This window comes from Gordionus sp. m RMFG-2023, chromosome 2 (assembly GCF_954871325.1).
Source record: "Gordionus sp. m RMFG-2023 chromosome 2, tfGorSpeb1-WG-v2, whole genome shotgun sequence".
NCBI lineage: Eukaryota > Metazoa > Nematomorpha > Gordioida > Chordodea > Parachordodidae > Gordionus > Gordionus sp. m RMFG-2023.
In genome coordinates this window covers 19,087,906-19,104,461 of record NC_088776.1, presented here as the reverse complement: position 1 = coordinate 19,104,461, position 16,556 = coordinate 19,087,906, and the positions used below count along the sequence as shown (strand labels likewise).

General features: G+C 25.9%; 2 protein-coding genes across 2 annotated transcripts; one reads left to right on the top strand and one right to left on the bottom strand.

Annotated features, from left to right (window-relative positions):
• Positions 1-1,354: 1,354 nt before the first annotated feature.
• On the bottom strand, positions 1,355-3,609 carry LOC135923217 (uncharacterized). Its single transcript, XM_065457857.1, has 2 exons — positions 2,444-3,609; positions 1,355-2,298 (listed from the first exon to the last, which is right to left on the bottom strand). The coding sequence occupies exons 1-2, from the start codon at positions 3,456-3,458 to the stop codon at positions 1,601-1,603; spliced, it is 1,713 nt and encodes a 570-aa protein (XP_065313929.1). The 5' UTR covers positions 3,459-3,609; the 3' UTR covers positions 1,355-1,600.
• A 7,250-nt stretch (positions 3,610-10,859) lies between these two features.
• LOC135924155 (uncharacterized) lies at positions 10,860-11,913 on the top strand. The gene is made up of 2 exons (XM_065459205.1): positions 10,860-10,895; positions 11,110-11,913. The coding sequence occupies exons 1-2, from the start codon at positions 10,860-10,862 to the stop codon at positions 11,911-11,913; spliced, it is 840 nt and encodes a 279-aa protein (XP_065315277.1).
• Positions 11,914-16,556: the final 4,643 nt, after the last annotated feature.

Below are 16,556 nucleotides of genomic sequence, written 5' to 3'. Positions count from 1 at the left end.
ATTTAAATTATTTATATAACGTTTTTTTTAAAAAAAGGATTATTTAAACTATTTTCAAATTACTTTTTAAAAAAAACATATAATTTTTTTATAGAAAAAGAATTATTCTTGTTTTTGTATAAATATAATTTTAAAATTTAAAATAAACACTCTTTTCTGTTATTTTTTTGAATTTTTCAATTCTTCCGTCAAATTTAAATTATATACTTTTGAGCATTCCTGGTTTTGATCGTTATGCCTCTATATAAATATATGATAAGGATTTATGTTCATTTTAACAGCTTTAGTAAAAGAGAGAAAAAAAGGTGATCCAATTAACATAAAAGATTTTTAAATACTAAATTTAAGCAATGGCGTCACTACCGTTATTTTATTTATGGCATGCTAAATACAGACCTTATTTTTTGAGTATACTTAAAAAAAAAATATTTTGCTTAGAAAATATTTTAGGCTTTTATCCAATTAAAATTTTTGAAATCAAAATTTTATTTTATTTATCTTTTATTAACATGAGACGCAAAAAAATAAATAGTTTTGGTGTTTAGAATCGTTCAGCTTTGCGTTTTTCTAATAAATGCTTCGTTGTTTAAATTAACGCCATATATTTAAATAATAAAGCAAAATAAAACGTTTGCCAATAAGGACATAATATTTAAAATAAATGTTTGAAGAAAACTGCAAAACGAAAACGCTCCAATTTGTAGGTTGTCTCAATTTTAAAATATATAAAAAGGGGTTGATATGAAAAATTAAATATCTGAAATAAAAGTGATCACATGATATAATTATCTATTAAAGATTTTTTAAATTAAATACAGTAGTTAACGACTTTTACATCCCCCATAAGCTATTGACGATTTTACCTCCTAAATATTTTTGTCTCTACTCCTTAAAAAAATTTACACCTCCTGCTAAAAAAAAATAATTTTCCCTCCTAATTTACCGCGGAAAGCCAAAATAATTATTAGTTACATGGAGAGCATAATACAAATAATTGCAAATATTATTTAAGAAAAATAAAAATTGATAACCCCCACATCTCCCTCATCCACCAAAATTACTAAAGTAAGTATATAAATAATAAGTATAAGTAGATAACTTTTAAAAACAATTATTGCAATTAAACATTTTCATAACATTACATATAAAACTAACTATAGATTATAATACCAATAATATGTAAAAGATAAATATAACCAGGCTAGGTTGAGGTAAAAAGTTGGCATAGACCCTTCAAAAAAAATTTTGGTGTAAGAGATGTAAATCTCTTCCATATTAAATAAATAATATCTGTTACAATGACAAGATAATAATTTAACTAATTCGTTTTATTAAATAATATGTTATTTCAAAATTTACAAAGTAGGATTTTATTACATATAAATAAGGTTCTATTATAAAATTGTTGATCCATGTATAAATAAACGATAAATCTCATATACGACCAGTACAACTTTGAATAAATAATTGGGATACAACGGAATCAGCATGTTCTAAATTAAAATTGGGTTTTTATGAGATGGGTGTACTTTTGATGGCATTCCTTTTATAAATTTATATATATTTCCAAAGAATTTTAATTGGTTCTATGAATTCATCATTAACAAAACATTCTCTTAAGTTGCAACCTGTAATTATTGCAAAACATTAGGATGATTACTACGTTGAGCCACCGATCTGTCAAACAGAATATATTCATAGCATTTCTTAGTATTTCAACGCGAAAATAATAATCATTTATCTTAATGTAACCAGCAATTTCCAATATCTGAAAAGATATCAAAGGTGTTGATAAAACTGTTCTCGTTAAGATAAGTGCCAAGGTCATACGTATGGCCTTTATCTTGTTATTTTGGGATTTAGAAGAATTATGAAAACCTCGTTTCAATTTGCCTATTAAATTATCTTGATTAGGTACATTTGATATCTTAACATAATCGTCTTTCCTGGTATGTTTGTTATTCTCATCATGTTTAAGACTGGTACAACCATCTATTTTATTACATAGGGGTTGTAACATCTCTTTAACATCTCTATTTTTGTTATTTTCTGGGACATTAATTCCTTTTAAGTCATAATTCTCAGTGACATTCTTAGATTGCTTGACATCTATTGACTCTGCAACGGCAGGAGCCCAATATAAGATATTAAAACGTTTATTAACTAGGTTAAAATGATTACATATATCAGGTCTATGATTTTTTTGATCTTTAGATTTGGAATTAAATTTGTATGCTGATAATAACATTATCATTCTTGCATAAAATCCGCATGTAACAATCAAGGGTATAATTAAGCCTAAAAATAATTTAGAAATAAGGATTAAAATTTTTGCTAGATATAAATAAATAAACAAAATTACTCAATATTTATTAGACTTTCTATAAAATGAATTCTTAAAACTTTAAGAATATAATTATTTAAATAGCATAATTAAGTCTACCTGAAATGGTCGAATACAGTAAATAACATCGTTCTTGGGTATTATTTAAAATACATTTGTTTTGAAAAAGTAATAAAACAAGTGGTAATGACATAAGAGAGCACACACTCGAAATTAATATTTGTGGCCAAAGGATGAAAATTAATTTTTTGATATAATTTAAATATATTTTTGTTAGGTTTATGTTAGGAAAATACCATTCTCCAATATTTTCCGAATTAATGGAGACGGTTGGAGAAGGCATTGCCACTCTTTTAAATTTTAGAGTTCTATGTATAGCCCGGAATCTATCAAAAGCTATGTAAGCAGTAATCAAGGAGTTGTTAAAACCTGAAAAATTATTAAAAAAATAAAAGGCTATTAATGCTGAACAAGGAGGTTCAACTTTAGATTTTTCGTGTGGGTAAGAAATATAATTATGGGAATCAATCAAGCTTAAATTTGTAATATGAAGTTTCGTGATAACTGAAACATTGCGATTCATATCGATATTCATAGTTGAATTAGGCATGTTTTTAACACTAGCATTCAAGTCGGTACCTTCTGGTCCTAATGAATTAGAGAATGAATTAGCAAAATATTCATAATGTAAATATAAAGGTAGACATATTAATGCTAGAAGCATATCAGTAAAGGAGAGCCAAGCTATTAGCAAATTTATTCTAGTTTTCTTAATACCGCGCTTCCTTCCTTGAATATTAGTTCCATATTGAAAACTAGATGGTGAACTATTATCACTTTTTTGAGTGGTTATGGATGAGTTCTTTAGGAGTTTATTACCACTATTCCTTCTATTTGATTTTTTATAGAAGTTAAAACACATAAATGGTTTTATTTTGTTCGAGTGAAACAGAATCAAGTGAATGAGTAAATAGTTGAAAAAAATAATCAGCGCAATTTGAATAAAATATCCTGCCATCCATATGTGTATATAAGGATCATTTGAATTTAAGGATTCTCTTAGAGGTTCACTAGGTATTTGAGTATGGTATAGGTTTTCAAAATCATAAGCCATATTTAAGGTCAGTTTATAAACTCAGTGTAATTTTTTAAAATTTCTATTTTGAAAGAAAAAATAAAATGACATCTGGGAATTTATGAAAATATTCTTATTTTTTTAAGAATAATAATCTCCTTTGGCAAATTGACATAAATTAACATTTGTATTTAAATTATTTTGTCCTTTTTTAAAAAAATTTAAAATATTATTTATAAAAATTATAACAAAAATGGAGTCAGCCAAAAAAAAATTGACAATGATTAATTAAGAATAAAAAAACGTAAACAATGAAATGTCGTTGCATCTATTTTGGTAATTAAAAAAATTATCATAAATAATGTATTATTTGTTAGTCATATTGTCCCAAGCCTACCATAGAGAGAAAGAAGTGATTAATTTTTCCAAAATATAAAAATGAATTATTAATATATATTTAGTAACATTAAGCCATCCATCTATAAGATTGATTAAATTAATTGAATTCTATTCCTAGTCGCGTTGGTCAAATAAATTAATCTATTTTTTGTATTTCATATTGTCATTATTTCCTAAAATTCAAGAGTTTTATATCACATCATAGGCATTATGTTTCTTCAATATTATTATGTTAATATAGGACTAGAAATATAATTATTCTATATTTTTTTTGAAAAACATTAGCTAACATTTTGCTTAATGTTTTATTTTATCGATAAAAAAAATATTTCTTCACGAAGAATGTTTTTTTTAAAAAAACTTTCATTTTTCTAACAGATTTTAATACTAAATAATTAGTGTATATACAAATAATTTAGATCAAGCAATCATGATATCATTGGCAGTAGCCATAACCATACAAATTTCAAAATATTAAAAATTGGACTTGAACATGGGGAAATCGGGGTAAAGAGATTGACGTGGTAATAATGTTAATACAAAAAACTTTTTAACCTGAGCATAGACCTTAAATTTGTTTTGAATCAGAGTTGTTAATCGTTACTTTTAAAAGTAGCGCACTACCGCTATCTGTCAAAAAAATTAGCGCGCTACCGCTATCGCTATTTGTAAAAAAAAAGTAGCTCGCTATTAGCTACTATTTTTTAAAAGTAGCTTTAGCTACTTTTTAAGCTACTTTTTATTAAAAAAAAAATTTAGAAACAAATTTGTTTTATTTTTTGCTTATAATGTTATTGTATGATAAATATATTAAAATCAACATTTATAAATATTAAAATGTAGTTAGTTTTGATTATAAAAAAATTTATGTAATAAAATATTTATGGTAATTTGTTGCATTTTAGTTTTTACCTAGTGTTATGTGTCCAACTATCTGCCTTGGTACATATATACGATATCTCTGATAACTCAACTATTAGAGCATCTTTCATCACTTTAAAGTTATCTGCTATTTTATTCATTAGTGTTTGGCGACATAAAATTGTTGTACCAGGGGATATAGTTTTAATCATCATGGTAAATAATGGATTATCAACCAAGGACATTGGCTGAACTGTATCAATTATAAAATCAACAATATATCAGCCAATTTCTGAGAAATATTGGCATTAGATTATTAATTAATTTGGTTTGAATTGAATTAGTCTTTTTGGATGTAGAATCGCCTATGCCAAAATTATTTAAATGTTTATCCATTTCCTTAAAGCTATTGGGATGAACAGTCTTATAAAATAAATACTTAGAATGTAAAAATGACAATTTACCTTTTAGTGTTTCTTGAGGTTATAACTGGATTCATTTGAGGAAATATTTTTTTACATTTTAAACAAATAAATTTGAAGCCAATTTTGGTTTTTATATTTATTTAAAAAAATTTTTCAAATCTAGGGAATGGGAAATTTGTATTATAGCTATTAAGAACATTTTCTTCTCTGGAATCTTCCATTTCATTAATATCATTGTCTGAATCACTTTCAACGATTTGGATATCCATAGGCGATGACATTTTAAATTATTAACACGTGATTTAGGTTTATAATACAAATGAAAATATAAATTACAAATTGAAAATATATTTCAATTTTAAAATTAAATAATAAATCATAAAAATTATAATTAATCATAATATTATATTTAAATTTCATGTTTATACTTACTTTCATTATATTTTTTAAAAGTAGCTAAGCAGCGTGCTACTTAGCTACTTTCAAAAAAAGTAGCGCGCTAAAATATTAAATAATTACAAAAAAAGTAGCCGCTATTAGCTATAGCTACCAAAAAAGATAGCTCGCTACAAGTAGCTCGCTACTTTAACAACTCTGGTTTGAATATGCATTTTTATATTACCTATGTTTATCTTTTGAAAAATCTTACTGGTCTGACACATTTTAATTAAAACCCGTTTTTTGTCCAAGAATTGTAATATCACCCTCTAGATTATTTTGCGTTATGCTCATCATGATTAGTGTTGTGTAAACGGCTAATTTTAGCATACAAAACGGCTTAACTGAGATTTTAGGTTAAAAAATCGGCTAAAATTTTAATATAAATATTTAAAAAAAATTATATAGAAAAAACCACCTCTTTTAATATACTTAAAAAATAGATAATTTTACAAAAATGATTAAAAAAAATTATAAAAGATTTCACCTAAAAGATTGTTTATTTATATAATAAAATTTACAAAAGAGTTCCTCAAAAAAGGATTTATTTACAAAGTAGATTTAAAATTCTTAACAAATCAAAATATGTTGAAATATCCTTTTGAACTTCAAAAAATATTTTTTGCTTAAAATTTTAGACGTGAAAAATCACTAATAAATACAAAAATATAATTACAATAGCAGCTTATCATTTTTTTTATTAAAAAAACATCAAATAAATAAATTTATTTTCATTTCATTCCTAATATATAAATAAAAAATATTAAATCATATATCATGTTTATTTGTTGATTATAATAAAATATTTACATTAAATATAAAAAAAAAAAATAATTAATAATTAATGCTAGGTATATCTTACGGAACGCTGACCGACGATTAGCCGATGGAGAATTTTTGACTAATTTAGTTTTATGCGATTTTTAGGCTAAGCCTAATTAGGTTTAGCCGATTTTTAGGCTAGGCCTAATTAGGCTTATGCGTAGTTTTTAGCCGATTAGGCAACACTACTCATGATTTAAAAATATGTGGCTCTAAAATAAAGTTTATCGGTTTATAGCTTAATTAGAAGATACGCAATAATGATTTATATAGCCTTGGGGTAACAGATGTATCCAAGATTTTCCATAGGGGGAACTATTAGGCCGGGTGTTCCGCCCTAAATTTTATTGAAGGTCTTTAGATTCACTAATTGTAGGCCTTTGACTATATTATATTTTTATAAAACTAATAATGGGTTTTCACTTATTTTTTATAAAAATGCATTTTGCCTAAAAATTTTGAATTATAAGTTGTTATTTAAAAAAGTTATTAATTTTTACTTTCTTTCAAATTCTTCTTTATAATGATTTTTATTGTATATATTTTCGAGACTGAAGGGTGTGTAGGGGGGAAATGTTTATTTGCTTAAAATGATATTCACAAGAACAGCAATGGTGTAGCCAGGATTTTCCAATTAAAAAGGGGGGGGGGGTTAAAATTTTTTATAATTCTAAAATATGGCAATGTTTTGTACTTTATTAGAGACCGCTTTTAACCAGTATACTAGCCAGTATAAAGGAAAAAATTATTAGTAACAAAATTTTGGCCAACCTTAATATTAAAAAGTGACTGAAAGCATTTATATTCAGTAAATTTTATGAATGTTTAGATCATAATTGTCATTAATTTAATTCGTTTGGTCGACAGTATAAAGAAGAAGAAAAATTGTCAAAATAGACATCGTGCTAATGGAAAATATAAAGAACTATATATCTAGCGTGCGCTAATATATTGCCTGACTAGTACTATTCCTCACTCAAATATGAGAGTCACGAAAAGAAACTGAGTTATATACATATGCTCCTAAGCGTGAAGTGAGCCAAGCATTTGAAAACACTAATTCTGAAACATACTAAACCATTAATTAGGGTTTTATTAGTAAATTTTATTGCTTTATTCATTTTCGTAGTTGATTAAAAGAGGAAAAGAATTATCGGTAAATTATAAATAATTGTCAAAATTAGCATTATGCCATAAAGAAGTTTTAACTAGGTTTGTCTTAATATTTAGTGCCTTATTAATTCTTTATGCCAGCCAGTAACCGAATATGAACCAAAAACTAACTATAAAATTTAAGCGTAAAGTTAGCCAAACACCTGGAAGTATTATCAAAAAATTTTATGTCAAATTAGTGCATATTTCATATTTCTTTACTTCTACCCGTTTGGTAGATAGTTTAAAGAAAAATATTTTTGACAAAATAAAAAAATTGTCAAAATTGGCATCATATTAGAAAGAAAATTATATAAGTAACCAAAAATATATAATGCCTGACTAGTACTTACTAGTCTATTGATCAGTTTTTTCAGCCAATTAATAAAAACCAGTTATAAGAGAAATAAAAATTACGGCAAAGCTGAATCTTAAATAAAAAAATTTTAATTTTCAAAAATCTATTTGATCTGAATACATTAAGGTTTCATTTTTCTCGATTAAAAATATTTTTGAAGCTTATGATTCTATCATCTTCATAGATGTTATTTATTCTTTTCAGTTGGTTTAATAAATATAGAGGTAATTTTAATGTCATTAAACAAGATAGAATGAAAATTTAAAAAAATTAAATAAACGTAATATCTAAAATAGGTTTTCTATTATTATCAGTATAGAAAATCCTATAATTATTTTAAAATATGGGACTTGATATTGTTGTAACATTGATACTTATATATAGTGTTATTAAACGACTCGATTTGAGCCTATTTTTAAAATTGGCTAATTCAATATTTTATCCAGAAAAATATTAAGCACATAAAGATTTAGGTCATAAATGGTACAAATTACACATCTATTAATAAAATCTCGAGATTTAGGCAATTCTTCTACCTAAAATACTGAGTTCGCCGTTTTAAAAAATTCACTCATATCCAGCCATTTAACAACACTACTTATATATTTAATATCGACATAAAAAGGTAATCAAATTGACTTTTGGTATATCTGTTCCTTAACATTTGTGAAATAGGAATAAATTAATGATTGTTTTTTCATAATGAAATTGATAAAGTAGATTTTTTTTAAAAAAGGAATATTACAAACTACACAAGTTTTTTGCAAGATAATTTAAAATTAATTCAAAATTTATTTAAAAAATATAAAAGATAATCAAATATTATAATCATAGTATTATTATTATTTATAAATTAAAAAAATAATAAAAATTGTTTTTTAAATTTTAAGCATATTTATATATTATCAATTTAGTAAATTAAAAGAAAAATTTTTTAAAAAAATTTCTTCATGGGGAGGTGATTGACCCCTCCCCCTCCATGACTACGCCACTGGAGAGCAGACAAATTGCGATAGGGGAATCCCCTTCCATTGATTGCGCGCCTGCTTGGGGTAAAGTGGGCAAAGCGGTTAAAATTTTCGGTCTGATTAAAGCTGTAGTTCGCTAATATTGTCTACACCATGTAAAATGATATTTTTAAGCCAAAAAAAGAGCATTAATAAATAGTTTGTGTGTAATTTGGAGTAAAATTTTTAAAAATAGTCATAAAGAGGAAGATTAATCGAAATGCATCGTGTGTCTATAATGGGCATACTCAAAATGTTATATTTTTGATAATTTATTCGCATTTCCTTATTGTACAGATTAGTTATACTTAAAAGTAATAAATAGATGTCATCATTATATTCCGTAAAATAACACAATACAGTTATGTTCAATATTATTCCGCTTTACTTTAGTCTTGGGGTTAAATGGCGAAAATGGCAAACTCCACATAATTATCCTAAAGTATTGTAAATAGAGAGCTACATTTTTTTTATTTTGTAGGTGAGAGATTGGGATACATATAAATTGTAATGTGTTTTGATTTGTTTTTGTTTAAAATTTTGATGGTGGAAATGATAAATATCAATTGTTTTAGCCTGGTCTCCCCTATGAATTAATTTAATAGTGATTTTTTTCTTTTAGCTATTACGCCTAAACAAATCAATAAACCCTAGTAATTGCTGAAAAATGAACCAAGAATGATTTTGAGTAAATTTTATAGAAGGGTTTCATCTCATTATATTATTTTTACGATTTAAAAAAATGATCCGAAAGTTGTAAATTTGATATAGTAGTATGATAACCATATCGAAGGAGGAAGCGCAAAGACCGATTGGAAATACCTCAGCCTCAAGGAAAAACTCCTAACAGCTTCCCCGGCCTTCGGCCAAGTCCCCTTTAAAGGCTTATTCGTATTACATGGTCTTTATTTATTTATTATATTTTTTTCTACCAAACATGTCCAAAACGATATTATAGATTATTTTGCAGCTATTATATATTGAATAAGAAGAAAGAGACTAATATGACATGATAGATAACATTTTATTTTAAGAATTAAACATATAAAATCCTATAAATCATCATTAAGTAAATTGCAAATTATAGTTACAAGTAAAATATAAATAAATTAATTAAAAGCATATATTATAATTTTTTTAGTTAAATCTCGTATTAATTTCAAACTTTGGCTAAAAAAAACAGGAATTTCTTTTAGTTAAATTTCGGCCAGCAATTCTCTTCAATTACTTCTCATATCCTTGATCTCAACCTATTTTTTATAATTTTTAATTTATTTAACGTTTTTCACGATTATTATAGGGCAGAAGAACCTCATAAATATACATTAAGCATTTATTACATGTGTTATTGCACTAGAAGATATAGTTTATAGCTGGGTTAAGTCATTTTCTCTATTAGACTTTTCACTCCTCAATAATACTAATAATATCGTCAGTATTTTGATTTAACCTGGCTATTAAATCATTGCATATAAAATACGGGCAAGAGAAAAAGATTTAAATTTTTTAAAAAATATGAAAAAGATTCCATTAATTCAATAGTTTCCAAAAAAAACTTGAGCTCCATTTAGTGTTAGTACATTATTATTAATAATAGACCTAACCCAAGATGATTAAATCACTTAGGGGAGACCGGGGTAAAGCGATTGACGGGGTAACAATGTTAACGCGAATAACTTTTTAACCATTGAGTATAAAGACCTTAAATTTGGTGTGAAGATGTATTTTTATATCTAATTTCTTACCTATGTTCATCTTTTAAAAAACTTACCTGGTTTTATATATTTTGTCAAAAAACTGTTTTTTACCCAAAAAATATAAAAATCAATCTCTAGTATATTTTGCTTTTAGTAAAATTTACATATCCTCAGGATTCAAAATTTGGCACACATGTTCCTTAATGTATTAACTATAAAATAAAATTTATCTGACATCTTTAGCTATATTAGAAGTCACGCAATAACGATATATATAATATATGTCACCTAGGGGTAAAGCTGTTATGGGTAAAACGGTTAAAATATAAAATTATTCACATTAAATTTTTCATTCATTCATTTATTATAATCAAATAAATATTGATATTTAATATTAAAGTTACCAATTGAGCATTATTAAAATTATGAAATTAATTCAATTTATTTAATTAATTATATATCATTTTAACTCTATGGAACTGGTATTGTTAATTATTAAAATGAAATTGTTTTATTTTATAAATAAACAAGATAAGAGGATTTGCATATCAGCTTGCTAAAGAATATGGCAAATCTTTCCCAGAAAGCTGGACAACTAATGGTATGGCTGGAGAGGACTGGTTTATGGGGTTTAGAAAACGACATTCCCAACTTTCGATTCGTACCCCTGAAGCTACTAGTCTAGCAAGAGCATATGGCTTCAATCCCACAAATGTCAATAAATTTTTTGAAAATTTAATTAAGCTATATAATTCTTATAACTTTGAACCACATAATATATGGAATGCAGATGAAAGTGGTTTCACCACCGTTCAAACTCCTACAAAAATTATAGCACAGAAGGGTGCCAAACAAGTCGGCTCTATAACGTCAGGAGAAAGAGGAACGTTAGTTACAATATGTTTAGCCATCAATGCTATAGGCCATAGCATTCCACCATTTTTTATTTTTCCAAGAAAACGATACAAAGATCACTTTATTCGTGATGGGCCTATTGGATCTAAGGGTGTGGGAAACGCATCGAGTTGGATGCAAGAGGAGGAATTTTTATCTTTTTTGGAACACTTTAAAAAATATTCTAGTGCATCCAATGAGAAAAATGTCTTATTAATCTTAAATAACCATAGCTCTCATTGTTCAATTTCCGTTATAAACTATTGTCGCTCCAATGGGATTGTTATTCTAACACTTCCACCACATTGCTCGCATAAACTCCAACCATTAGACAAAGCAGTTTATGGGCCATTGAAAAAGTTTTATAATGGAGCTATTGACACATGGATGAGAAATCATGTGGGCAACAATTTCAGATTTATGATATTCCAGGAGTGTTAAAAAATGAAATACCAAGGGCAGTGACACCAAATAATATATTAAATGGGTTGTTAGCATGTGGCATATTTCCTTTAAACCCAAATATATTTACAGAACAAGATTATATCTGCTGTAATAATTCAAATGCTAGCTCAAATATTGAATTTGAAAATAATGATAAAATATTACAGTGACTTAAAAATCTTACAGTGACTCAAAATAATGATAGTGATTTATCTATATTATTGAACGAAAATGTTCCAGATGATATTGATGAACCTTATCATGATATGTTACCATCATGCTCAAAAAATTATAATAAAGTATTCAATCCTTCATCTATAATACCTATTCCAAAATTATTCAATATTTCACCGGATAAAATATCTAAAAAAAAGAATTCAGAAATATTAACATCTACACCTTATAAAAAAAAATTATTAATTCAGAGAAAAAAAAAGATATCAAAAAATAATTGTTTATGTGTTATTTGTAATAAAAACTATAAAAATAGTCGCGAGGGCGATGAATGGCTAAAATGTACAATGTGCCTTGAATGGGCACATTCTAAATGTGCTAATTATGATAATTATTTTACATGTCCTTATTGTATCGATTAGTTTTTAAATAAAAATCATAAATAAATCTTAAATTTGTAATATTTGTTAAATAAAACAATAAATATGTGTCAAATATTATTTTAACCACTTTACCCTAGTGCTTATCCATTTTACCCTGTACCCAGGGTAAAATGGCGAAAATGAGTAGTTTTACATAACTAATCATAGCTATTAAAATATTATAGATAGAGGGCTACACTTTTTTTTATCTTGTAGAAGAGGGATGGGGCTACACATTGATCTATAATTTGTTGTGTTTGACTCTTGTTTAAAATTTTTATGAAAATGCCTATCGTTTTACCCCGGTCTCCCCTATTCCTTATAACTATTATATCGGTTTTTATTTAATTCCAATGAGCAACAAGATTGAAAATTATATAAAATAATGTGTAAATATTTAAATCAATTATATAGTTATAAGATAATCACTGAGGAATGTTTTAATAGTTATTATAATATATTATATATCTAGGTGCTATAATTAAAACAATTTTTAACATGTAAAATATGAATAAGTAGGAGAATATTTATATGATATCTTAGCCATCTCATATATATTAGCCCTAAGTCACATTAGGTTTTAGTTTTCATCTAGTTTATGAGAAATCAAGTAAAATATATTTATTAATGAAAATTAATTTAGCCATAGCTATCTCATATAGATAAAACCTTTAGTCTTAGCCTATACCTGGTTCCGGTAAAATGAAGTAAATCAAAGTTAGCAAAAAAAATAATCTAACCCGAATGAAATCTAGCCAATACCAAACTTTAATAGCCAATACCTAGTCTCGGGAAGATTTAGTAGATATACTTTGATTACATCAAAGCTTTTAGTTTTCTCGGTATCTACTATCATATTATTTTCAGAATGGTATATAATAAATGTTTGTCTAACCATCATCTCATATAGACTCATCTTAAACCAGATCATACCTTAGTTTATATCCAGTTGTAAAATAAACAGATATCGTTAGATTGGCTAATATTTATTTTGTACGCATATGAGATTAGAACAATAGCAATTTTTTGAAACTTTTTTTTTTAAATCAGTGCCTTCAATTTCAAGACTAATAACCCCACTATTTACAACTTTATAAAAGCAAAAGTTTCAAAATAGTTGTGGCTACCACATTTGAAATCAGATTATTAACTACTAATTATTTAATATACCAGTTAATTTAATGATAATAAATAATAAATTATATTCAAAATGACCAAAATATGATATCTATGCACCCTTTGATGCTATCATATATACCGATCTAATAGATTTACAATAACTCAAATACCTATGACTTTTTATGCAACATTTTAACATGTCCTTATTTTAGAAATCTAACCGATATGAAGCTTAATACCGGACGAATGTAACAGTATTTCTTCTTGCTAGAAGCATCGAAGTTATGTCACTGTTCCTACAATCTAAAACTTAAAAAATTTTGTATAAATAAAATATTATTTTAAATCTAGTGTGCATTTTTATTTGGATTTCCTATTAACTTGCAATTTTAACATTTATTTCTAATTCATATTTTTCCTATATAATTTTTGGAAATGTAAATTATAAGTATAACTATCGCGATCTAAGATTTCATATTGACATTACGACTCTACTCTACTATCGATTTCTCCGAAGTAATAAATTATGATATTAATATTTCTAACACGCATATTCCATTAATGAATTCTAATTAATAATACATAGAAAGAATACTTAATTTATTGTTGTTTACGAAGTAATGTTAGGGTAAAAGTAATTATATAATTTGTTACTTAAATTTGATTATGTGATTAAAGAGAGTTGTTTATAAAAAAAATTAAACAATTATGCTACATTATTCATTAATGGCTTTATAGTAGGTCTCTAGAATATCGAATCGAATAATTTGGTGAAAATCATGGTTCGGTTCGGTCTAGAACCAATGATCAAAAACCAAACTAAACTGGTAATCCACAATGTAAAGGCCAAACCGAACTGGGGACCAAACGAACGGGACCGTGGCCCGAACTGATTTATATTTTGGTTTTCAATATCTATCATTATTATAAACAAATAATAAAATATGATAAGAACGGGAAAAGAGTTGTTGTGCACCTACTAAAGTAAAAATTAGTACCCTTCTAATTTATTTTTATTTTTGAATATCCCCTAAGATTATTTTTAATATTAGGTAAATTTAAAGTTGATAAAATATTTGTTAGTATACTAATTATAACGAAATAAAGAGATTAATCCTTTTTTAAAATTATTTTTATGTGCACCCCATAATTTTTTTAAAAAAACTAAACTTTTAAAAAAAAACTAAACTTTTAAATATCTCTAAATAAAAAAAAGCAGTAGGTCTCTGATTAAAATATAATAAAACTATCATTTAAAAAAAGGAGTGTAGGAACAATTTTAACTAAATTATGGAAAAAAGAATATGATGTTAATTATTAAAGATAATATAAATATAACGAAAAATATATTTAAGAAATTTGGCCAATTGCCTAGGCCAAATTAAACCACAGAATTGATTCTAGAGACTACGCTGCCACGGTTTTGTTTGAATAGTAGTCCAAACAGAGAAAATTGGACCATTTACTTTCATAAGAATAATTGTATTATTCGATTTTTTAAAAAAAAACTAAATCATCTTTAGATATTTTATTTAATAAAATAATATAAAAAAATGATCCCTACATATGACTACTAATCAATCACATAGTGAATTTTCTGACCTATTTTACCGCGTAAATTATTTTGGCGCGAAAATTTATATTGTATCTTATAAGTAACATTCCTTTTATATAAAAATCAATTTTTTAAATAGAAATTCTTATATTTATTTGAAGTACGAGTATTTAATGTCAGCTGTTCCCTATATTTCAAAATTGACATTTTTTGTAATTTTAATTTATCAATATTAAACTTTGCTATTATTTTTCAAAAAATATGAACCAGATAACTAAAATATTCCTATATTATTTTCCGTTTTTATAATTAAAAAAAAAATTAATTAAAAATTTTTTAATCGATAATATATGTACGTTACATATATGACACTAAAATGATTTCTTCATCTGATTATTCTTCTGATGATAGCTTTTTAGAAGATGACCACGATAATGAGGATGATAATTCAACATTTTCAGATAATTTTACTATTATAAATAGACGATAAGATATATTAAGGAAGGAAAAAAATTTAAATATCCCTAAAAATTATCTAAAATTCAATGGAAAGTCCACTTTATCCAGCGAGATACTGGCTTTACATACTCCATATCAATGTTCATCATATTTTTTGAATGATAACTTCCTAGATTTAGTAGTTCTCGAATCAACCAAATATGCAGCAATAAAAAATATTAACAAACCTATAAATATTTCTATAATGGAGTTAAGGAAATTCATTGGGAATAATAAACTCATGTCGATTGTCCAATTACCGTCCATAAGAGACTATTGGAAAGATGTAATTGGCAATGATCTTATAAAAAAGACTATGACTACCACATTTGAAAGCATTCGATCCATTCCTTATTTTATGACAATATTAATTCTATAGCAAAAGGTCAACCAGGCCATAATAGGCTTATAAAAGTAGTCTCAATTGTTAAACACTTTCAAGATAGGTTTCGTACAATTCCTAAAGAGGAATGCTTATCAATCGATGAGCAAATTTGCTCAACCGAGGCTCGTATACATTTAAAACAATATATGCCAAGGAAACCTCACAAATGGGGCTTTAAATTCTTCATTCTATGCTGTGTATCAGGATTTGCCTATGATTTTGAACTAAATTATGGGCAGAAAATGATTCTGAAAAAAGACCAACAACAGAACCAGATTTAGGAGTGTCCAGCAATATTGTTGTACGTCTAAGCCGAACAATACCTATAAATCAAAATTTTAAGCTATATTTTGATAATTACTACACCTCAATAAACCTTTTGATATATTTGGCAAAAAGAGACATAATAAATCTATTATATATTTAATTTTTCAAGTATATTTATAGGTATATACAGTCTTGGTACTGTAAGGAGGAAATCCCAAAT

Excerpts from the sequence above, each read along its gene's own strand:
- LOC135923217 (XM_065457857.1), bottom strand. The coding sequence starts at position 3,458 with ATGGCTTATGATTTTGAAAACCTATACCATACTCAAATACCTAGTGAA. Across the intron at positions 2,299-2,443 it reads ACTGTATTCGACCATTTCAG|GCTTAATTATACCCTTGATT; the intron begins GTAGACTTAATT and ends AATTATTTTTAG.
- LOC135924155 (XM_065459205.1), top strand. The coding sequence starts at position 10,860 with ATGTCACCTAGGGGTAAAGCTGTTATGGGTAAAACG. Across the intron at positions 10,896-11,109 it reads AAGCTGTTATGGGTAAAACG|ATAAGAGGATTTGCATATCA; the intron begins GTTAAAATATAA and ends TAAATAAACAAG.